Source organism: Heptranchias perlo, chromosome 13 (genome assembly GCF_035084215.1).
Source record: "Heptranchias perlo isolate sHepPer1 chromosome 13, sHepPer1.hap1, whole genome shotgun sequence".
NCBI classification, from domain to species: domain Eukaryota; kingdom Metazoa; phylum Chordata; class Chondrichthyes; order Hexanchiformes; family Hexanchidae; genus Heptranchias; species Heptranchias perlo.
The window spans coordinates 21,927,857-21,949,672 of NC_090337.1; the positions used below are offsets into that span (position 1 = coordinate 21,927,857).

The window sequence follows — 21,816 nt, forward strand, 5'->3', positions numbered from 1 at the left end:
AGCTTCCTGGACCTCTCTGAGGAGCAGTGCATACGGAGGCTCAGAGTCAGTCGCCAGGTAGTCACAGACATCTGCAGCCTCCTTCATGCCGAGCTGCTCCCGGCTGGGCCGAGCATCATCTCCTTATCTGTCGCTGTCAAAGTCACCACTGCCCTCAACTTCTTCACCTCTGGATCATTCCAGGGTGCCACCGGAGACGTCGCTGGGGTCTCAGTCGTCTGTACACAAGTGCATAAGGCAGGTCTCCGACGGCTTGTTTCGCAGGGCCTCGCGCTACGTCAACTTCCCCATGGACGTCCTCAGCCAGACGGAGAAGACAGTGGGATTCCATTCTGTGGCTGGCTTCCCACGGGTGCATGGGTGAAATCGATTGCACCCATATAGCAATACGAGCACCTCCGCATGAGCCAGGACTCCTCATCAACAGGAAAGGCTATCTCTCCATCAACACTCAGCTCGTTTGTGACTACCACAAGAGATTCCTTCACGTGTGCGCCAGATACTCTGGCAGCTGCCACGATTCCTTCATCCTCCGGGAGTCCAACATCCCGCCCCTCTTCCATGCACCGAACACCTGTCAGGGCAGGCTCCTCGGGGACAAGGGATACCCCCTGCACATGTGGCTCATGACACCTCTCAGGAACCCCACCACCGAGCAACAGCATCGATATAACGACAGCCTCATCGCTACCAGGTCTACAACTGAGCAGGCTATGGGGCTGCTCAAGATGCGCTTCAGGCGCCTTGATCGTTCTGGGGGAGCGCTTCGATATGCACCAGACAGAGTGGGACCCATTATAGTCGTGTGTTGTGCCCTGCACAACATGGCACAACAAAGAGGGGTGCCGCTTGAGGAGGCCCCATCCACATCTGCCACCCATATTGAGGAGGAGGAGCAGGAGCAACCCATGGGCAGAACAGTGGCTCACCAGGCTGCTCATGAGGCCAGGGAGCCACCGATATTTGAACGGTTCTCCTAACATCAGACAGTGTGAAGAGTCCAGTCTTCACACCACCTGGATAGAGCAGCACCCACACCAGCACCGCCCCCCCACACCCCGCACAAAGCAGTCCTGTAACTACACATACACCCACTGTAGAGTGACCCAATGGGTGGCATCAAGTGTCGTTGTTCATGTTGAACCTCATGAAAGGGATTTATTACAGAAGCCAGTCAAGAATGGCCAAGCTGTGGCAGTAGTGGTGACAATAATAATATTTAATGTGAGTTTAACAAAAAGCAAATATAAATAAAAAAACATGACAAACCGTCAAACACCCTTGTGCATCCCCTTCATGCTGACAAAACCTTCGCCTTTTGCTTCCGACTACTTCTCGTGGTGCATCCCCTGTGGCTGCAGCAGAGGTAGTGGCAGGTTGCTCTTGTTCATGCCCTGACCGATTAGATGCTTTGGGCCTACGCCCTCTGGGTTTTGGTGCCTGTGAGGACCTCTTCATAGTTTGGTCCACCTGCACCTGTGCAGAGGCAGACTCAGCCACCTGAAGAGGAGGCAGCATTGTGGGTACTGGTTGAGAGGGGGGCAACGGGTGAAACGTGGGGGCGCTTTGAGTGGTGTCCCCACTTTCATGTCCCCTTTCGCCATCATCCCTCCCCTGGGCCAGGCCCACACCACTCCTACCACTCTGCTGGACGACAGTTTGGAGGACATGTGTGAAGCCTTGGAAGGCTAATGCTAGTGTATCTGCCTGCCTGTTTAAGGCGGCAGAATGTTATTCACCCTGAGTCCGAACGGCCGTCGTCAGGGTCTGAATGGACTCATTTGTGAGGCGTGCTTGAAGCTCCATAGAGGCTAGCTTTCCCTCCATCGCAGACATTCGCGCACTTACACGCGACACTACCTCAGAGATGCCCTCACGTCCCTGTGACAGTATCTCAGAGATTCCCTCCGGTACCTGTGCCACCATTCTACTCATACAGGAGTTGGACTCCTCCATCCTCTGCGCAATTGTGGAGAGTGCGCGTGGCACCTGTTCCAGCACCTCGCAAATGTGCTGCTGCCCCTCGATCATTCTCCTTTTAAAGGATGGCCCCCAAGGTTTAGCCTATGTGTCCAACTGAGCAGAGCTTGGAGAGGAGTGCTCCCACCGACGCGGACTCTCCACAGCTGCCCCTGCCACCCAGTGTCTGCTCGTGCTCACGTGTGTGATAATTCACCATGTGCGACCCCAACTAACTGCGGACTGGGACCCACCGAGGTGTGTGAATCTGCGCTGGTGGATGGCTCGCTCAGATGTGACCGTGCACCCTCAGAGGCCGGCAGGTCCTCTGAGGAATCGCCTTCTGCCGTCACAGCGGTCGCTGAAGGTCCTGTAAGAGAACGGAAGGCAATATTAAGCATGATCACAGATGTGTCATATTGCGATGAGCATACTGAGGTGCTGAAGATGGCGGGGCATGTTAACCTCAATTCATATTGTGTGTGCTGAATGTTAAAGTTCTGTCACCAGATGTTTGTCGGGTGCCAGTCTCGGCATCCCCAACGGACGGGCACTCGAGTGTTCGGCTGAGTTCCAGCGCCTCCTGCTCCGCGCCTGTGAGGACAACGATCTGTTGCGGCCCCCCTGCGGTCCTCACCCTCTCCCGTGCATTCTGGGCTCTCTTCTCCTATGAGGGTAGAAAGTACAGACGTGTGAGTGAGTGATGGTGACGTGGCCAACTGACGAATGCATTGGTTTGGGTGCGGCTGACCGTGAACAAGATGCATCAGAGGGTGAGTATGAGACAGAGCCATGACATTGTATGAGGATTGGGTTGAGTGGTAGTGGTGGGGTGACTAATGGGGAGGTGAGGAAGTACAGAGGAAGTGCAGGTAAGTTGAGGATGAGCTTTGAGTGGGTGTGAGGAGTGATGTGATAGAGTAGTGTTGGCAGCGCAGAATGTGTTGGGGGCGGTGACGTGGAAGACGATATGTAGGAGAATGAGTAAGTGTACTCACTTTGGCTGACCTAGTTAGATCATTGAAGTGCTTCCTGCACTGGATCCAGGTTCGGGAGATGTTGCTGCTGCTGGTGACCTGCTCTTCCACCTCAAGCCAGGCCTTCTTGGTGGCAGAGGTAGGCCACTTCCTCCCGTCCGCCGGGTAGAAGACATCCCTCCTCCTCCTCACCCCATCCAGTAGCACATGGAGCGTGGCATCACTAAATCTAGGAGCAGCCTTTCCCCTCTGCTGCTCCATTGTGCTGTGTGGGTGTTTGCTCCAGGAGCAGCCATTGGAGGACTGCCCCTTTAAATAGAGCTCCTCCAGCCTGTGATGCAGGTGCGCAGTCCACCTGCCGTGCAGCTTTCGGATGGCAAACCCGGAAACCACGTTAAGCAGCTCCAATTGACCTGTGATCATGTGGGGAACGGACAGATTTTATTGGGTGGGTTACCCACACGCCCAATAACCCCCCCCTGCTGCCATCCCGCCTCCCCGCTACTATCGGGGCCTTTGTGTCCTCTTCACAGCTTACTTTCCCACCTAGCTTTGCATCATCAGCAAACTTGGATACATTACACTTGGTCCCTTCATCTAAGTCATTAATATAGATCGAAAATAGCTGGGACCCAAGCACTGATCCTTGCAGCACCCCACTAGTAACAGTTTATCCCTACTCTCTGTTTTGTGTCCGTTGACCAATCCTCCATCCATGCTAATATATTGCCCCCAATCCCATAAGTCCTTATCTTGTGCAACAATCTTTTGTGTGGCACCTTATCGAATGCCTTTTGAAAATCCAAATATACGACATCCACTGGTTCCCCTTTATCTACCCTGCTAGTTACATCCTCAAAAAACTCTAATAGGTTTGTCAAACACAATTTTCTTTTCATAATATGATTAGGCAGAGTCAACATGGTTTTAAGATTTTCTAAGTGCCCTGTTACCATTTCCTTAATAATGGATTCCAGCATTTTCTCGATGACTGATGTCAGGTTAACTGGCCTGTAGTTCCCTGTTTTCTCTCTCCCTCCTTTCTTGAATAGCAGGGTTACATTTGCTACCTTCCAATCCTCTGGGACCGTTTGAGAATCTAGGGAATTTTGGAAGATCAAAACCAATGCATCCACTATCTCTGCAGCCACCTCTTTTAGAACCCTCGGATATAGGCCATCAGGACCAGGGGATTTATCAGCTTTTAGTCCCATTAGTTTCTCAGGTACTTTTTCTCTACTGATATTAATTACTTTAAGTTCCTCGCTCACATTAGACCCTTGGTTCCCCACTATTTCTGGTATTTTTTTGTGGCTTCTATTGTGAAGACAGATACAAAATACTTGTTTAATGGATCTGCCATTTCCTGATTCCTCATTATAATTTCTCTTGTCTCAGCCTCTTTACTTTTGCAACTCCCCTCCTTTTACATATTTGTAGAAGCTCTTACAATCCATTTATATATTTCTTGCTAGTTTACTTTCATATTCTATTTTCTGTCATCAATTTTTTGGTCCTTTGCTGGTTTCTAAAACTCTCCCAATCCTCAGGCTTACTACTCTTCTTGGCAACATTATAGGCCTCTTCTTTTAATCTAATACTATCCTTAACTTCTTTAGTTAGCCATGCTGAATCACTTTTCCCGTGGAGTTTTTATTTCTCAATGGAATATATATTTGTTGAGACTATTGAAATATTTCTTTAAATGTTTGCCATTGCTTTTCAAACGTAATATCCTTTAATTTGGTTTCCCAATCTACCTTAGCCAACTCGCCCCTCATACCTACGTAATTGGCTTGATTTAAGTTTAAGACTCTAGTTTCTGACTTGAGTATGTCACCCTCAAACTCAGTGTGAAATTCTATCATATTATGATCACTCTTCCCCAGAGGATCTCTTACTGAGATATTACTAATTAACCCTGTCTCATTACATTATACAAGGTCTAAAATAGCCTGATCCCTGGTTGGTTCCATGACGTATTGCTCTAGGATACCATCTCAAATGCATTCCATAAAGAGTGTATTACTTGATTTGAAGAAGCTACTGAGAAATGCCAACTTGTTCGATCCCAGAAGCTGATAATGTTACTATGTGTTCAAACTTAGCATTCAATTTCAGTTGATTTAGACGTTCTTTGTTATATGTGGGATGAAATTTGATGTATTGTTTGCTAACCTGTTGCTGTATCTTAATCAACTCCTATGATCTTAGTTGACACTTCAGTCCTCCATCCAAATCTGTTAATCAGAAGGATTAGACTAGGGAAGGAGCTCTAATGATGTCCTGAAAGCACGTGGCAGTGAAGCCATAGATTCTATTATAACACATGGCAAAAATTCCAGCATAGCTATAGTCTGGACCAATTTGGGTCAGCTATTCTTTTCATGGTGTTGTAAACCACCTGAACTCCTCATAGATGGAGCTTACATAACTCACTGAGCTGTCATTTACAATTTTTCACTTTTCTATATCCCTTCTTTTGTTCCTGAATATGCCATTACCATTTCATGAGTGAAATGATGGGTGTGAATTGGTCTCTGCTAACATGGCTTTGGAGCAGAATCCTAGGAATTTTTATCCGAGATGAAGTTTTTCCATTGGCAGAATTTGTTGTGTTCTCATACTTCACAAAGGGGAATAGTGGACAGATTTTTCTCACTGAAACCTAAATCGCAAGGTTCAATATCCAGTTTGTCCTCCAATTTATTCTCTCTCCTATATTTTTTAGATGCTTCTTTCTCACTTGTGCAAGCAACCATTTTTAAGCTATGAAGGTAAGCAGGTGATCTGCTCTAAGGCACCTGCCTACATGACTTTCTACTGGCCGCTGGGAGCAGTGTGAATGTGGGTCAGAAGTAGAAGGACATGAGCTCTTACTTTCCTTCTGTTTCTGTTCAGAAGCACCTCCGGTGTCCTGACTAATATAAGTAGACCATGATGCAAATGACAAAGGGTAACCCACATCATGGCTCAATTCGTCAACTCCTTGCACTGCCCCTCCCTTCTAGGCACCAAATCAAATGAGGGAAAAAGAGAGTTGTGTACACACAGAACTATCTTGTCCGCATTTGCGTTCACAGGTCACAAGAGCTTTCTCCCTTTCCCCCATGAGTGCTGCTGTGCTGCATACTTCATTTGAACTTCAACAACCTCCTCATTCCCTCTCCCATCACCATCTGCCACATGGACTGCAGCGGTTCAAGGCGGCGGCTCACCACCATCTTCTCAAGGGCAATAAATGCTGGCCTCGCCAGCGATGCCCACATCCCATGAACGAATAAAAAAACCCTCATTTACTCACACACCTCAGGAGAAAACTATTGCAAATGAGCAACATTTTAGTCTGTCATTTATCAAAACAGGTTTATTGTTAGAAAGTTTACATGCATGAAACGGACACTTATAAAGAAAAAAGTATCAGAAACTTGAGCACTTCAAGGACAAGGTGTCCTGTTTCTGTACATAAAAGGCAACACAATACTTACAGGTCCTGGAAAAAATACACAAAACACTAACAAGGTCACAATTTGTCACATATATAAAATATATAAATATCAGACCAGCAGTAAATTATCACTAAATAAAACAAATACAAAAACTAAATGGTATAAAACAGTATATTATGAAGATGTAGCAAAATTAAGTTCTCTTTTTAAAAGTAAGACTGCCTACCGTTGATATATTCTTCCTAATTCTCTAATACATGTACTCGAAATACCTTAGGAGTGGCTCACTGGGAACAGTGTCTTTTCAATTTTTTTTAAACTGTCTGAAGTCTCACTCAAGTCACATATCCTTGTCTTCTGCCCCTACCCTGACCACATACCAGTTCGGTTCCTTGCCGGAGGCAGCACACATTATAACCTTTACTTAACCGGAGTCACAAATAATCCCTCCACTGCTTCTGTACTATCAGCGTGCTTGTCTGACATCAAGTCTTGGATGAGCCTCAATTTCCTCCAGCTAAACATTGAGAAGACCAAAACCATTGTCTTCGGCTCCCACCACAAACACCGTACCCTTGCCACTGACTCCATTCCGTTTCCGGCTGAACCAGACTGTTCGCGTCCTCAGCATTCTATCCAACACCGAGCTGAGCTTTTTGCTCCCATTTTCTCTCCATTACGTCCACCTCTGTAACATCTCCTGCCTCCCCACCCCCAGCCCATTTGCTGCCAAAGTCATCATCCATGCCTTTACCCCCTCCAGACTTGGCTATTCCAATGCTCATTCTCCACCCTCCGTGAACTTAGCATATTCAAAACTCTGCTGCCCATAACCTATTTTGCACCAAGTCCTGCTTGTCCATTACCCGTCTTCACTGACCTACACTCGTTCCCGGTTCACCTCAAATGTAAAATTCTCATCCTTGTGTTTAAATCCGTCCATGGTTTCACCCCTCCTATCTATGTAACCTCCTCCAGTGCTACAACCAGTATGCTCTGAACTTTCTGTTCCTCTGATTCAGGCTTCTTATGCATCCCCTTTCCTTTCAGCCCACTGTTGGCAACTGTGCATTCAACTGCGTAGGCCCGGCAATCTGGAATTCCCTTCCTAAACCCCTCTGTCCTCTCCTTTTAAGATCCTCCTTAAAACTCACCTCTGACCAAGCTTTTAGTCACCCCTCCTAATATCTCCCTCTTTGGCTTAGTGTCCATTTTTTCCCTTACTGCATCATTGGCAGCAGTGCTTTGGGATGTTTTCTACATTAAAGGTGCCATTTAAATGCAAGATGGTTGTTGGACAAAGCATGTGACTAAATAATGTCCAAATATTCCAAATGAGTGGTACTGTTAGTGAGGGGTGAAGGTGGGGGATAGGAAAAGAGATATGTGAACGATAAACTATATTCCAAAAACACAGACGGCCAAACCTCCATAATGGATAAGTAATCTTACTTTCTTCATCATTCAGTTCTTCTCCACATACCATAGCACTACACTGCAGTCGTGCCAAAAAATGTGTGCTATCCATTATTTGATTTAACACTTTTCACCATGGACAGTATTTTCTACAGAAGAGTCTGGACAGCAGTGTTTAGAAAATATGACGATTGCTCCATGTGGAATCTATATCAACTGTTTGGAGCGCAGAGGAGATATCCAGACCTTGAGTGGAATGACTATTTAGTGGTGATAATCAATCTGCGAGCTCACAGCATTGCATTACATTCCACAACCCATTTACCAATATGATTAATACACTCAAATCTTTATTATATTTTACATCAGATCTCAAAAGACATTTATACAAGAAAGTATATGTTCAAGCTCTAAAGGGCGTGTGGTGGCAGTTAGAATTTTTGGCAAAATAGCTGCTCAAGAAGGATGGAACTCAATGTCAGGTGCAAATCTGATGCAACTACCAATTAAAATACAGTGGCACCAAATGAGAGTTTGTAGCTTCCTAACCTAACATGCCAAAACTGGCTTAAGCATGCAAAAATTTAAGGCCATGTAAAGATATATGTAAGTTTATGAACCCAGTGTAGTGCTGAGGGTCGGACAACAGATCCAATCTTTCAGGTTCCTCCTCATAAACCAATAGCAGGTGGTGCTTTTCTATGGGGTTCCACAATCTCCCGTAAACAGCAGTTACTCCGGGGAGACTGGGGAACCCCTGCGGAAATTCTACCCTGTTTTATATATAAGATGGAAAGATGCAGGGGTCAACTGTAGTGTTTAGTACATTCTGATTGAATGGGAAGATGGATGAGGTGTATCTATCAGAAAGGACTCCTGCCCGATTGCTGCCTAAAATCAGCCCTGCTCCATTTTCCAGGTGGGCCAGGATGGAAGCTTCATTACTATATACTAAAGGGTTTGAGGAGGGTGGTGCTCCAATTTGAGGCCAATGGGTGTGTTAAACACCAAGTCCCCAGCATGAAACCTAGTGGCAAGAAGGCCATGGGCCATACCTTCAAGTAGGTGAGCCTTTGAAAGGCCCACAGATGTTAAAGGCATGTTTTTCTGGGCCCTTGGTGGTATTTCTTTTCTGCTGTCATTTATGTTTTCATGAGCCTTTGTGCCAGCAGTTATTAATTATTTTTTTGCCTTAACTCCAGCGGGTTTCCCAATGGGAATCCTCCAAGCTGACATGGTTGGTGGAAGAGAAGGGTTTGGGCCGGGAGGAGGGGGGGATACCAGGTAGATCAAGCTGCCTGATAGATGCTCCTTGCCCTCCCCCTGGCACTTCCAACCCCGCACCTGCAGAGAGAGGTGAAATTACTGCGCTTTGGCATAATACTGGTGAGACTCCACTTCCCAAAGGTGGCTGTGCAGGCAGACCCTTGATGGCGTCACTGTGAGATGGGAACGTCTGGCTACCCGTTATGCTAAAAAGTTCTTCAGAAGCACCCCAGTCACAGTCTAGGGTCTAGACAGAGTAGATAGAGAGAAATTGTTCCCATTGGAGGAAGGGTCAAGAACCAGAGGACATAGATTTAAGGTGATTGGCAAAAGAACCAAAGGCGACATGAGGAAAAACCTTTTTACGCAGCAAGTGGTTATGATCTGGAATGCACTGCCCGAGGGAGTGGTGGAGGCAGATTCAATCGTGGCTTTCAAAAGGGAACTAGATAGGTACTTGAAGGGAAAACATTTGCAGGGCTACTGGGATAGGGCGGGGGTGTAGGACTAGCTGGATTGTTCTTGTAGAGAGCTGGCATGGACTCGACGGGCCGAATAGCCTCCTTCCGTGCTGTAACCATTCTATGATTCAGTCATCATACTGCATGAAACAAGGCAACACAGACTGCTCACGAGTTAGCATCGGCTGTTCCCACCAAGATGCTGCTAACCATTTCTTCTAGTCCTGGCACACTTATTTGCCAATGGCATGCATACTTTTCTTCTCAGGGTCTGGGTCAGCAGAGAGGCATATGCAGAGCGGTGCCATCTGCTGTAGGGACACCTACAGTGATCTTGGAGCATAGGGCTGGAACATGCAGGGACAGCCTGAAACTTGACTGCAACTCCTTGCAGGTATGTTCCAATGCTGATCTATGGAAATGATGCTTTGAAGTGGCTCAGAGGTCAATTCTCGCAAGCAGCTTGAGCACCTGCAGAGAAATGTGAAATTACCGTGCTTTGGAATAGTACTAAATGAGGCTACACTTCCCAAAGTAGGCAGACACCTCCTTAACTTCAGCAGCTATCAAATTAGGGGGCGAATGCTAGGCTGCTTCCTTACTTGTTTGGAGACTCATTCCTTCAGCTAAGATTCCTTTCCCTTCATATTTGCCTGGCACTTCTTAATTCCCCATGCCTTCAATCTTGGTAACGGCTGTTGACGAGATGCCTTTTAAGCTCTCTGGAAACTTGTTGAATTTTTCTCCCCCCATTGTGACACTCCCCTATAATTAACTGCATCCCATTGAATTTCACTGACATGATTTTGCTCTTCCTAACCAACAGTGTCTTCCCATGATCCATCTGAGATTGCATCTGGAGTTGTGAATAATTATTTAACTTAGCTTGTACTGGAGAATTGAGTGCTATTTACACTTGACCATTCAGGCAGGATTAGCACTAGTTCTAAACCATTTAGAAGTGACTTAGATAAATATTGTTCCCATAATGTCCACTAATTAAACTCTAACTGGGCTTGAAGCTCTGAAGGAACATAAAAATGAGAATCAAAATTAAGTAAGGTTGTTGATATATGGGGGGGGGGGGGGGGGGGATGTAAAAACGGGACGGCGATTCGCTATCGCCTGTTTTGCGCTACCGCCGGAGATCAATTTCACCCCATGAGGCCTGTGTGATCGAAATGGATGAATCGACTGACAAAGCCCAGCTGATGGAGTTTGTGCGCTACATATGGAAAGATATTATTTATGAGGGCTTGTTATTTTGTCAGCAACTGTTGCACAAAGCAGGAGGAAGTGGCTGAGGTTTCTGCTTCTGTGCTCGCCTGCCCGCCATTTTACATCCATTAAAATGAATGAGTAGAAAATCGTGGGCTGGCGAATGCAGATGAAAACCCTGGGGAAAAAAAAAGCCAAGTATGAGGGGCATCTTAGGACCCCAATTTGCATTTTAAAGGGGCCTGCTGCCTGGCTCAGGGGCCCGCTCTGGATGTCCAGCGGGGGGGGAAGATTGCAGCGGTCACCGCGATGGCTGGAACTGGACGGTAAGTCATTCCCCACCATATTCTGGGCGCCACTGCACTGTCTCCGAGAGGTCTGAAAATCTACTCCCCAGTGTTGATCTGGACATGGAGAGTGTGGGTTGTGGTAGGGCTACAACATCGTAGCACTGATTTTCTAGCCTGCTCCCGCTTCAAATGAGGTTCAGTGCGAGGAGAGCATGGATATGCTGAATTGAATCTGCTGTTTTAATTCCTTTTTAAAAGCGGCTCCAACTTGAACACAGACAAAGCAATGATTTCCTATGTAATTCTCATTCCTATACGTTTGGCCAACGAATTTACAAAATGTCTGCCAACAGTCTCAGAGACTATGTGATGTTCCCTCATTCTTAGCAAGTTATAGATATTACAAACTTCAGATTAATTTGTTTTCCTAAATGCATATGATTGAGAACACACCAAGCAAAGTACTGACATTAATAATAAAATACCTGCAGAACATTATGACTTCAGTTCAGTCGAGGTAATGGGAATATCATATGCAAACTCCAACTGGTCAGTGCACAATATAATGTTAGTTTAATATCCTGGAGTTTTTATTGAAGTTCAGACAGAAATTGCAATCCCACTGCCTCCCTTCTTGTGGTTAATTACTCATTTGCTTTAATTTGGTGAGGGAGGGAGAGTCCGGTATAGTGCAAAGAATAACCTTGTGACAGATATTAAAGTTAACATAAGTGGAGATGATAAAATGGTTCTCTTTAAAAAAAGAAACCTATCATGGTAATGAGGTAATGGGCCAGAAATCACGTAGAACGCAGAGGCAACGCTCACTGCAGCTCCTGTGAATTAAAGTAACGAAAATACCTACTGTGGGCTCTGTGACGTTGAGTTGCTTGATTTTGAACTTTAAAAAAATTGTGCGCTATCAACCCAGCCTCTGAGCAGAGAGTGTTGACGCGCATGGAACAGCCTGTGAGAACAGAAGGCACGCCCACAAAATCTGTCAGGAAGAGACGTCAAGCTCACAGAATCAGGCTGCATTGCTCAAGCAGGCAACAGACTTCATTCATTTAAAGTTAGTATTCTGGATGTCATTATAAATAAAAATTTAATTTTTAAAAATAAAAAGCCAAAGAAATAATTGAATTAAATTAAAGAGACGGAAGGAAAAAAAAAAATTAATTTTTTTTTATTAATGACCAAAAACTATTAAAATAAGGAGTAATATGAGACTCCACATTTTAAAATTTTAATTTTTAGTTGTTTGGCAGTCATTAAGACTAACCTCGCTTTTAAAACTTAGTTTAGACCTGGTATTTTTAAGCGTATCTGTTTGGTGACGTACTTAGTTACTTTCTAGCCGGGCAGATAAGCAAGTTTGCAATTTTTCAATAATTTCTCCGGTTGCGGCGTGCGATGGCCTTTTAATTCGAAGCTGTCAAATCGCTGGTGAACCAAAAGGAGCAAGTTAACGATGTCCACGTTTTAGTGCGCATGTGCAAACTCGGGAACTTGCTCCTTCAATTCGCCATTAAAAATGGAGAGTGCTGTTGAGCTCCTCCGTTATTTCGGGAGCAATTTCTGGTCCAATATGTATTCTCATTACTTGTAAGCTATGCCGATTAATTATACTTTTCTGTAACCACAACTGGCAGTCTTTGGCATTGTTATTACATGTGGTTTGGACAGTTATCAATTTTTCACTCACATTATTCCATGATGTATGTTTTCATAAATCATAATGATTAGGACTCTACCGTGTTTTACCTCAGGTTGTAATTATTAGTCTTCTGTTTGATCTGTCTCTTGAGATTGTTTTGCAGTATCAAGGGAAATATCAGACATGTAGCTCCTCGTTACTCAACAACCATTAAGTTAGTGAGAGACTGCCACAAGCTTGTTTCCTCAATCACAACAATCCAGGGTTTTCTGAGACACTGGTGCCAGGACCGTGAATACCAAATATATTATGAAGAATTATTTAAAAAGAGGAAATTGCAAATTTCAATAAACGCTGCAACACATGAAACTGGAGGAGATGGAGAACCCAGACAGCCCAATCTTCCAGGTAGTCGTACAAGTAGCTCAGCTGTTAGATTAAGGACAGCTTTGGTTGCCATGATGATGATTCCAAGTTTTGTATAAATGTCATTCTCTTTGTGAGCTTCTTGACACCAAATTCGATTGATTATCTTGGTTGGCACCTGAAGTTTAAAAAAAATGTAACATATCAAAGTAGGTTGTCAATTTATACTTACTGCTGTAATGAAATAAAATGGGCTGTTAAACATCAGCCCCCAACCCAAAACTACAGAGAAAGCACTCATGAAGCTGTCAAGTCTATAAGTGGCTGACGATCAGCAGTAGTTAAAACTGAATAAAGATTAAAAGACATTTAGAGGAGCAAAGTGGCTGGCCAATGTTTTCAGGCCGAGTACGTTATGTAAACTGATCAGCAATCCTCGATATGAGAAATTTCCTCTCCCCCCACCCCACTGAGATCTGAGAATGGAATAATTAGGACTGTGCTGTATGTGTGGCACGGTTTGATAGTTTGGTCCTGGCAATGTTTATTTTTAGTTTTATGCGATAATGGCTTTATTCACAACAACAACAACAACAACAACACAGAATCAATTGGAGAAGATATTACTAACCTTTATGAGGCTGTGGTGTAAGCCTGTGGCGTTTGAAATGTTTTAACAGTTGTTGGGCCTTTGCCAGTTGCGGACAGGATTTGAACTTGAATCCGATAAGTCGTCATAGGCCGGAGATTGAGGATGGTCATAAAAGGCTGATCCTGTAAACAATACAAGAATAGATCAGAGCTCAACAATTAAACAGGTAGAAGAGTTACAGTCTGTAATCTAACCAAAGGGATCAACACTGGATACCTGGATGTGTTTCCATCTGTCTCCCAGACTTGTTAAAGACTGTAAAGTACAATTTTCCAACACCAGAGGTCACTATCACAATAGAAAAGTGCTGAGTACAATCAAGGAGCTAATCAAGAATGTTCCAGCAATAAACTTTCAGCGGATCAGTTCTCAGCCTCTGTTGACATTAACATCTGGGCTGTGTTATGATTCTGGCTAGAAATTATGGCAGGATCAAACAGAAGAACTGGGCCAAAGGCAGGTAGGCAAGAATCAACAGGGGAATAACCTGCACTTCCACAGTGCCTAATTGCCAAATTAAGACTTTGTGCTTGTAAAGGTGGGGCAGAGCAATCATCCTCAAAGACCAGTAGTGTGTACATTCAGACCTTTCCCATGATTTTTCCTACATAGAAAGTTTTCAATCTTAGTTGAATTGTCAGGCATGACGCTTTTTCTACAGGAAGAATATAAAAAGTATGTGTCATGGTCAGGGAGGATGTGTCATTAAAGTTTACAACAAAGAAGGAAGTCTGCGTTGGCTCTTTGCTAAGGCAATCTAAAATTATTATTGCTTCATTCTCTCCCTATAATTCTGCATCTTCCTCTGCTTCAAAGATGTATCAATTTTCTATTAAAAGATGCAACGGTCTCTGCTTAAACATCGCCCTGTAGCAAATCATTCCATGCTCTGACGACCGTCTGTAAAGAAATTTTTCCTAACTTCTCTCCTCATTCTCTTACTGACAGTTTTAAATTGATGACCTCTCGTCATTGACTCCCTAACCAGAGGAAATAGTTTTTCCTCATTCACTCTGTAAAACCTGTCATAATTTTAAAAACCTCTTAGCCTTCTCTGTTTCAGTGGAAATAATCCCAGTGTCTTAAATCTTCCTTCATAGCTATAATTTTACATCCTGATGAATCTATCCATGGGCTTTAATGTTCTTTTTATAATGGGGTAAGTGAATTGAATATGCAGTTAAGAATGTTTAATATAGTAAAATAAGGTCATGGAGGTTGTCATCAAAGTGATGAAGATTGAAGTTAAAACATGTGGGACAAATTTGCCCGTGTTCGGGGGATGAATTTTGGGTGGCGGTATCATGCGCCCAATTCCCTGGATGTGTGTTAGCTGCCGAATTGTAAACTGGCAATTTTTGAGTGTCTAAGGCACCCACCTGAAACAGGCATTGGCCCCCTTGAATATGCTATTTTTTTTAGTTTTAGGACCGTGCTGCCAAATTCAGCAGAAAAGCGCCTCGCATATTCCGCCCAGTTTTTTTTGGTTCTAAAGTGGCCTCACCAGCAGTCCTTAAAGGGCCGCCGGAGGCCATCATTGAAAAGGTAAGTAAAATGATTTGGTTTTTACTTAACTTAATGTGGAGCTCGGAGGAGCATTCCTAATCCTCCTGGCTCCGCAGCAATATTACTTGCCCCCTCCCATTCGCCTCTCCCCCACCCCCCCAGCCAAGACTTACACGTGGGACAGTTCCGCGTCGGAGCCGGCCGAATTTTCTAGGGCTCCGACTGGCGAGCTGTATGGGCCACCCAATTAGCATTCGCAGCTAGCCAATTTTATGAAAATGAGGCCCGAGGCTCATTTTGGAGGGGGCCTTGGGCAGACATCTTTGGGTGCATGTTCTTGGCACGTGCCTATTTCGCACCGATTTCCGTGCCAAACCAATTTCTCGGCCTTTACCACTATGCTTCATATGTTTTAGACCAATTTTTTTAAAAATCCAATATTTAGAAGCAGACTGTAAATAATTTTTTTTTACCGTAGTTGAAATACAAGTTAAAGCTTTCTTCCCCTCTCCCACAATTCACACGAACACAGCATCTTACTGGTAACTTACAGGTGGCAGTATTTGAGTTCGGGAAATGATCATGTCTGGTACGACAACTGGTCTGTTAACAGTGGATATCTGTGTCCAATTCAATTGGTGCCCAGTGACTAGCTGATGAGGTTTGCTCTGTGAAACCTGCCAGTGAAACTCTCCAGTGATTGAGCCATTTTCAGCAACAAAAGCAGCAGTTAGTTTCTCTGCTTTCAATATGACCTTTCCAGAAGCTGGACTGGATGTCTGGCGAAGCCCTGGTATCAAGACAGAAGAAACTTAGTACCATTTATTTCCATGTCCAAATATATATGTACATAAATTTCTTTTTACATTGGGGTTTATTTTGAAGTTACTTAAATAATATTCAACAATAAACCAAAATACATGCTGTTGTGGATTTAAGTGTTCCATTCTTAATACTTAATTTTTTTTTCAATGAATAAGAATAGCTTAAAAATGAATTGCAATTAATCAGAACCACACTTAAAATACTTTGCTATAAGGAATTAACAACCCCAACAGAATGGCACTCAGACAAAGCCATCCCTTGTTTCCCCTTTAATTCATTTATTTATTTAGCGGATGCAGACTCCACGTATAATTCCAGCCATCTTAGAGCATTGTCATCACCAGCATGTATAGCCACCAGATAGTTTAGTTAGTGGGCAAGATTCAGCGATGTGGTATGTGGTTTCTATTTGTCCGCAAGGACATTTGTCATCGCCACCAAGGCCACATAGGTGAAGATTTGAAGCGTACTGTCCCTGTGAAGTTTAAGTTTGTTAGTTCTCACCCAGTTTAAAAATAAGGGGTCTCCCATTTAAAACGGAGATGAAGAGTAATTTTTTCTCTCAGAGGGTCTTGAGACTGTGAAACTCCCTTCCCCAGAGAGCGGTGGAGGCAGGGTCATTGAATATTTTTAAGGCCAAGTTAGATAGATTCCTGATTAACAAGGGAGTCAAAGATTATAGTAGGTAGACAGGAAAGTAGGGTTGAGGTCACAATCAGATCAGCTATGATCTTATCCAATGGCAGAGCAGGCTCGAGGGGCCAAACGGCCTACTCCTGCTCTCAATTCGTATGTTTGTAAAGTTTGAAAATGGTTGAGAAGCACCTAATTACCAAAAGGGGTGCCATGCATCAACATTTTCATCACGTCCCCTGTGAATAATCGATTTATGGGTGAAACTAATGATGCAACCAGCACACTGAATCAGAGAATTTTCAGATCCCAGTCAGCTAATTACGACCCCCTTCAATGTTTGAAATGAACTGTGATATAACTCCCCCCTTCAGCGGATTACTGATTGAAACACAAGGGAAATTAAAATATTTGCAAAGGGAAGATTCTGATTTCAAAATGGAGGAGAGGAATATTCTGGGGTGGTGAGCAGCTGCTCTCACATTTATTTTTGTAATAATACATCTATCTTGGATCTTTTATATCACTTCTTATTGACTTGCCAACCACCTATAGACAGCTGGGATCAAGTGGATCCCTTGAAGAGTATAGAGATTGCCGGAGTAGAGTTAAGAGAGAAATCAGGAGGGCAAAAAGGGGACATAAGATTGCTTTGGCAGATAAGGCAAAGGAGAATCCAAAGAGCTTCTACAAATACATAAAGGGCAAAAGAGTAACTAGGGAGAGAGTAGGGCCTCTTAAGGATCAACAAGGTCATCTATGTGCGGAACCACAAGAGATGGGTGAGATCCTGAATGAATATTTCACATCGGTATTTATGGTTGAGAAAGGCATGGATGTTAGGGAACTTGGGGAAATAAATAGTGATGTCTTGAGGAGTGTGCATATTACAGAGAGGGAGGCGCTGGAAGTCTTAACACGCATCAAGGTAGATAAATCTCCGGGACCAGATGAAATGTATCCCAGGATGTTATGGGAGGTTAGGGAGGAAATTGCGGGTCCCCTAGCAGAGATATTTGAATCATCGACAGCTACAGGTGAGGTGCCTGAAGATTGGAGGGTTGCAAATGTTGTGCCTTTGTTTAAGAAGGGAGGCAGGGAAAAGCCTGGGAACTACAGACCGGTGAGCCTGACATCTGTAGTGGGTAAGTTGTTAGAGGGTATTCTGAGAGACAGGATCTACAGGCATTTGGAGAGGCAGGGACTGATTAGGAACAGTCAGCATGGTTTTGTGAGTGGAAAATCATGTGTCACGAATTTGATTGAGTTTTTTTGAAGGGGTAACCAAGTAGATGAGGGCTGTGCAGTAGACGTGGTCTACATGGACTTTAGCAAAGCCTTTGACAAGGTACCGCATGGTAGGTTGTTACATAAGGTTAAATCTCACGGGATCCAAGGTGAGGTAGCCAATTGGATACAAAATTGGATTGACGACAGAAGACAGAGGGTGGTTGTAGAGGGTTGTTTTTCAAACTGGAGGCCTGTGACCAGCGGTGTGCCTCAGGGTTCGGTGCTGGGTCCGCTGTTATTTGTTATTTATATTAATGATTTGGATGAGAATTTAGGAGGCATGGTTAGTAAGTTTGCAGATGACACCAAGATTGGTGACATTGTGGACAGTGAAGAAGGTTATCTAGGATTGCAACGGGATCTTGATAAATTGGGCCAGTGGGCCGATGAATGGCAGATGGAGTTTAATTTAGATAAATGTGAGGTGATGCATTTTGGTAGATCGAATCGGGCCAGGACCTACTCCGTTAATGGTAGGGCGTTGGGGAGAGTTATAGAACAAAGAGATCTAGGAGTACAGGTTCATAGCTCCTTGAAAGTGGAGTCACAGGTGGATAGGGTGGTGAAGAAGGCATTCAGCATGCTTGGTTTCATTGGTCAGAACATTGAATACAGGAGTTGGGATGTCTTGTTGAAGTTGTACAAGACATTAGTAAGGCCACACTTGGAATACTGTGTACAGTTCTGGTCACCCTATTATAGAAAGGATATTATTAAACTAGAAAGAGTGCAGAAAAGATTTACTAGGATGCTACCGGGACTTGATGGCTCGACTTATAGGGAGAGGTTGGATAGACTGAGACTTTTTTCCCTGGAGAGTAGGAGGTTTAGGGGTGATTTTATAGAAGTCTATAAAATAATGAGGGGCATAGATAAGGTCGATAGTCAAAATCTTTTCCCAAAGGTAGGGGAATCTATAACGAGGGGGCATAGATTTACGGTGAGAGGGGAGAGATACAAAAGGGTCCAGAGGAGCAATTTTTTCACTCAAAGGGTGGTGAGTGTCTGGAACGAGCTGCCAGAGGCAGTAGTAGAGGCGGGTACAATTTTGTCTTTTAAAAAGTATTTGGACAGTTACATGGGTAAGATGGGTATAGTGGGATATGGGCCAAGTGCAGGCAATTGGGACTAGCTGAGTGGTATAAACTGGGCGACATGGACATGTTGGGCCGAAAGGCCTGTTTCCATGTTGTAAACTTCTATGATTCTATGAGATACTTGGACATATGGCCAACCCAATGCTTTGTGGGAGTGTTCCCTGACTGGGCAGGCAATTTAATAGGTCTAAGACTCATCCTACGGTCTTTTTATAGATTCTTTAATTTGGCCTAAGGATTTTTCTATGTTTTTTGCCTCTCCTCGGAGATCCTATAGCTGGCTGGTGGGGGAGGGACAATATGGGACATGCTTGATGGACCAGCTGGTCTTTTCCTGTCTGTCATTTTCATATGTTTTGTGTCATTGGAGGTATCTGGGTGAGAACTAACAAAGTTGAAAGTGGAGTACCTCAGGTTATTGATTATATTCCTGTTGATGCGGGTCCAGTAACCCTTTGAAAGGGTTCCAAATTGGTGAGGTGGCTTTTTGAGAACTGGTTAAACCGGGTGGAGTCTATCTTCCGGTTATTGTGCTTGAGTATATTGGATCACCTGGACACTCCAAGGTCCAGGAGTACGTGCTGCGGGACGCACTGAAGTGAGGTACGGACGATGCAAAGGCTCTATGGGGAAAGGCCACCCCACTCTGTATTGTACAGAATGTATTAGAAGACATGTGTTTTGAATTGTACTAATGAGATCATAGTGCGTACGATCTGCATTGTATTGGTTTAAACTGCAGTGCTTGAAATTGTGTCCTTTTACATCGAACTGTGTATATCTTTAAATTTTATGAAATAAAGTATATTTTGAAATATAAAAAAATATTGGATCACCTGGGTGCAGCGCAAAGAGCAAATGTGCTGCCCCCAGGTGATCTAAATTTAAATGGACGGAAAATCTGTCCGGCTTCGTTACTGGTGTGCTATCCTTTCACTGGATTTTCCTCTATGTACTGCGCTCCAGTTATCCCATGTGCTAAAACAGGAAAAAGTGCCTCGGTACCTCTGCTTTTGCGCTGTTATGTATACACATAAGGAACGTGCTGTAACTGTTATAAATTAGATTCTATATAAAAAGATACAAAATCCTACGTACACAAGATTTTTACAGTGGAATGCTGATGCTAGAAGTAGAAAACACAGCTCCATGCAGTAAAAGCATAGAAAGTAAATAAAGCTAGGTACATTTAGCCAAAAAGGAACACAAAACAACTATGCGCTGCACAATCTATCCCCCCCACTCACCATTCCTTGCACAAAGTAGGCGCTTCAACACTTTGATTTTAATTGAACTGCTGCAATGAGGAGTTGTCACATAGGTCACGGCCTGTGTTGCCAGCCCTTGGAGAACGATGGGTTGCACAGTCACCTTATACTCACAAGCAAATAAGAGACCAGTGATAATGAAGTGAGTGCCCTGAAGGGGGAAAATAAATAAATAGCAGGAAGAAGAATAAAGTCTTGTTTTCCTAGTTAAATTTAACATTGGACACAAAGAAGAGCAATTAATAAAGCTGAAACATGTCTAATCTTTAACACACAGCAAGAGCAAATAAAGCAGTCTTTGCTCTGGCTACATTGCTATGCTTCTTATACATTGATCATTAGCCTCAATGATTTCAAACACACAGGTGATCCCAAGTGCAGGTTACACTGAAATTTATCTCTTTTTTAGCAAAAGAATCAAATAGGTCTGACTCAAGCCTGCATCTGGCATTATGTCAAGGGATATAAAATGTGAGTCTGATGATGTCATCTGAAGGTGAAGGGTAAAATTAATTTAAATGGCCTCCAAATTGCTAAAAATGTGCAGCTATTATAATCTGGCCACTTAAGTATAATTTTAATAAAAATGACATTGATTTGTGCAAATGAAAACAGTCACTAACAATAATGTACTGGATTTTAAAGCTGTTGCAGCAATGATTTATTACAAACAGTAAGCCATTATTAGAAAAAGAAAATGTGTTTTAGGCATCAACTCAAAGCAGTTGGACTCAAACTGCAAGTTTATAAGTTTCATCTGAATCTCTTGAACAAGTTACAGTCATGAACACGCTATTAAAAAAGTCTTCAGATTTCAATTTTTTCAAGCTTTTACGTTTCAGTTTTGGCGAAGGAGCTCACATCTTTCCTATTCTCATCATATTTAACTTGGTTCGAGTGGGGTTCAATCACACAATATCAGATGAAAAAAGAGTTTTTAGTGAAAAACAGACTGATCCCTTTTTTTGGATGGGGATTAGGAAAGATTGGGACATTTTACTACGTTAAAGGCACCATATAAATGCAAGTTGTAGTTGTAGAGTTATTGGTTCCTAGTTGGGCCATCCGATGAAAGACTGCACTCTACGGTTTTTGAGTTATTTTGTTGGGAGGGAAGTAGAAGTGTCCAAAGAAAATCTGAAAAATGATCTGGATCCACCTCCCTTTCTCTGTTGACTTTACCAGAGTGACCAATGCTCCAGACCATCCAATCCTCCCAACTGAAGTATGAAGCATAAATCTGGGGGTGGTGGGAGAAGAGGGACAGAGCTAAACATTTCAAATGGGGAAGGAACTGAAAACTAGCGGAAATCTGAACACATCTGTAGAAATCAGCATTAGTCTTGGCCGAGGAGCATCCTTATGTTTGCTAATCCTGCAATGGCATTCCCAAGACTTCTGGCGACCCACATAAATTTAAATGAGAAAGCTGACTAACATCAGCACTTTTATCTTTAAATACATTTCTTGTATCTGTTGTGTGCAT

General features: G+C 43.6%; 1 protein-coding gene across 1 annotated transcript in view; it reads right to left on the bottom strand.

Moving 5' to 3' along the window:
• Nucleotides 1–12,197: 12,197 nt before the first annotated feature.
• Nucleotides 12,198–21,816, bottom strand: part of anos1b (anosmin 1b) — a 141,579-nt gene continuing 131,960 nt past the window's right edge. Inside the window, exons 11-14 of the mRNA XM_067994612.1 lie at nt 20,310–20,481; nt 15,769–16,007; nt 13,691–13,833; nt 12,198–13,237 (exon numbers count right to left, since the gene is read on the bottom strand). Of these exons, the coding sequence (XP_067850713.1) occupies nt 13,693–13,833; nt 15,769–16,007; nt 20,310–20,481 (552 nt within the window). The 3' untranslated portion in view covers nt 12,198–13,237; nt 13,691–13,692. The remainder of the gene's footprint in view (nt 13,238–13,690; nt 13,834–15,768; nt 16,008–20,309; nt 20,482–21,816) is intronic.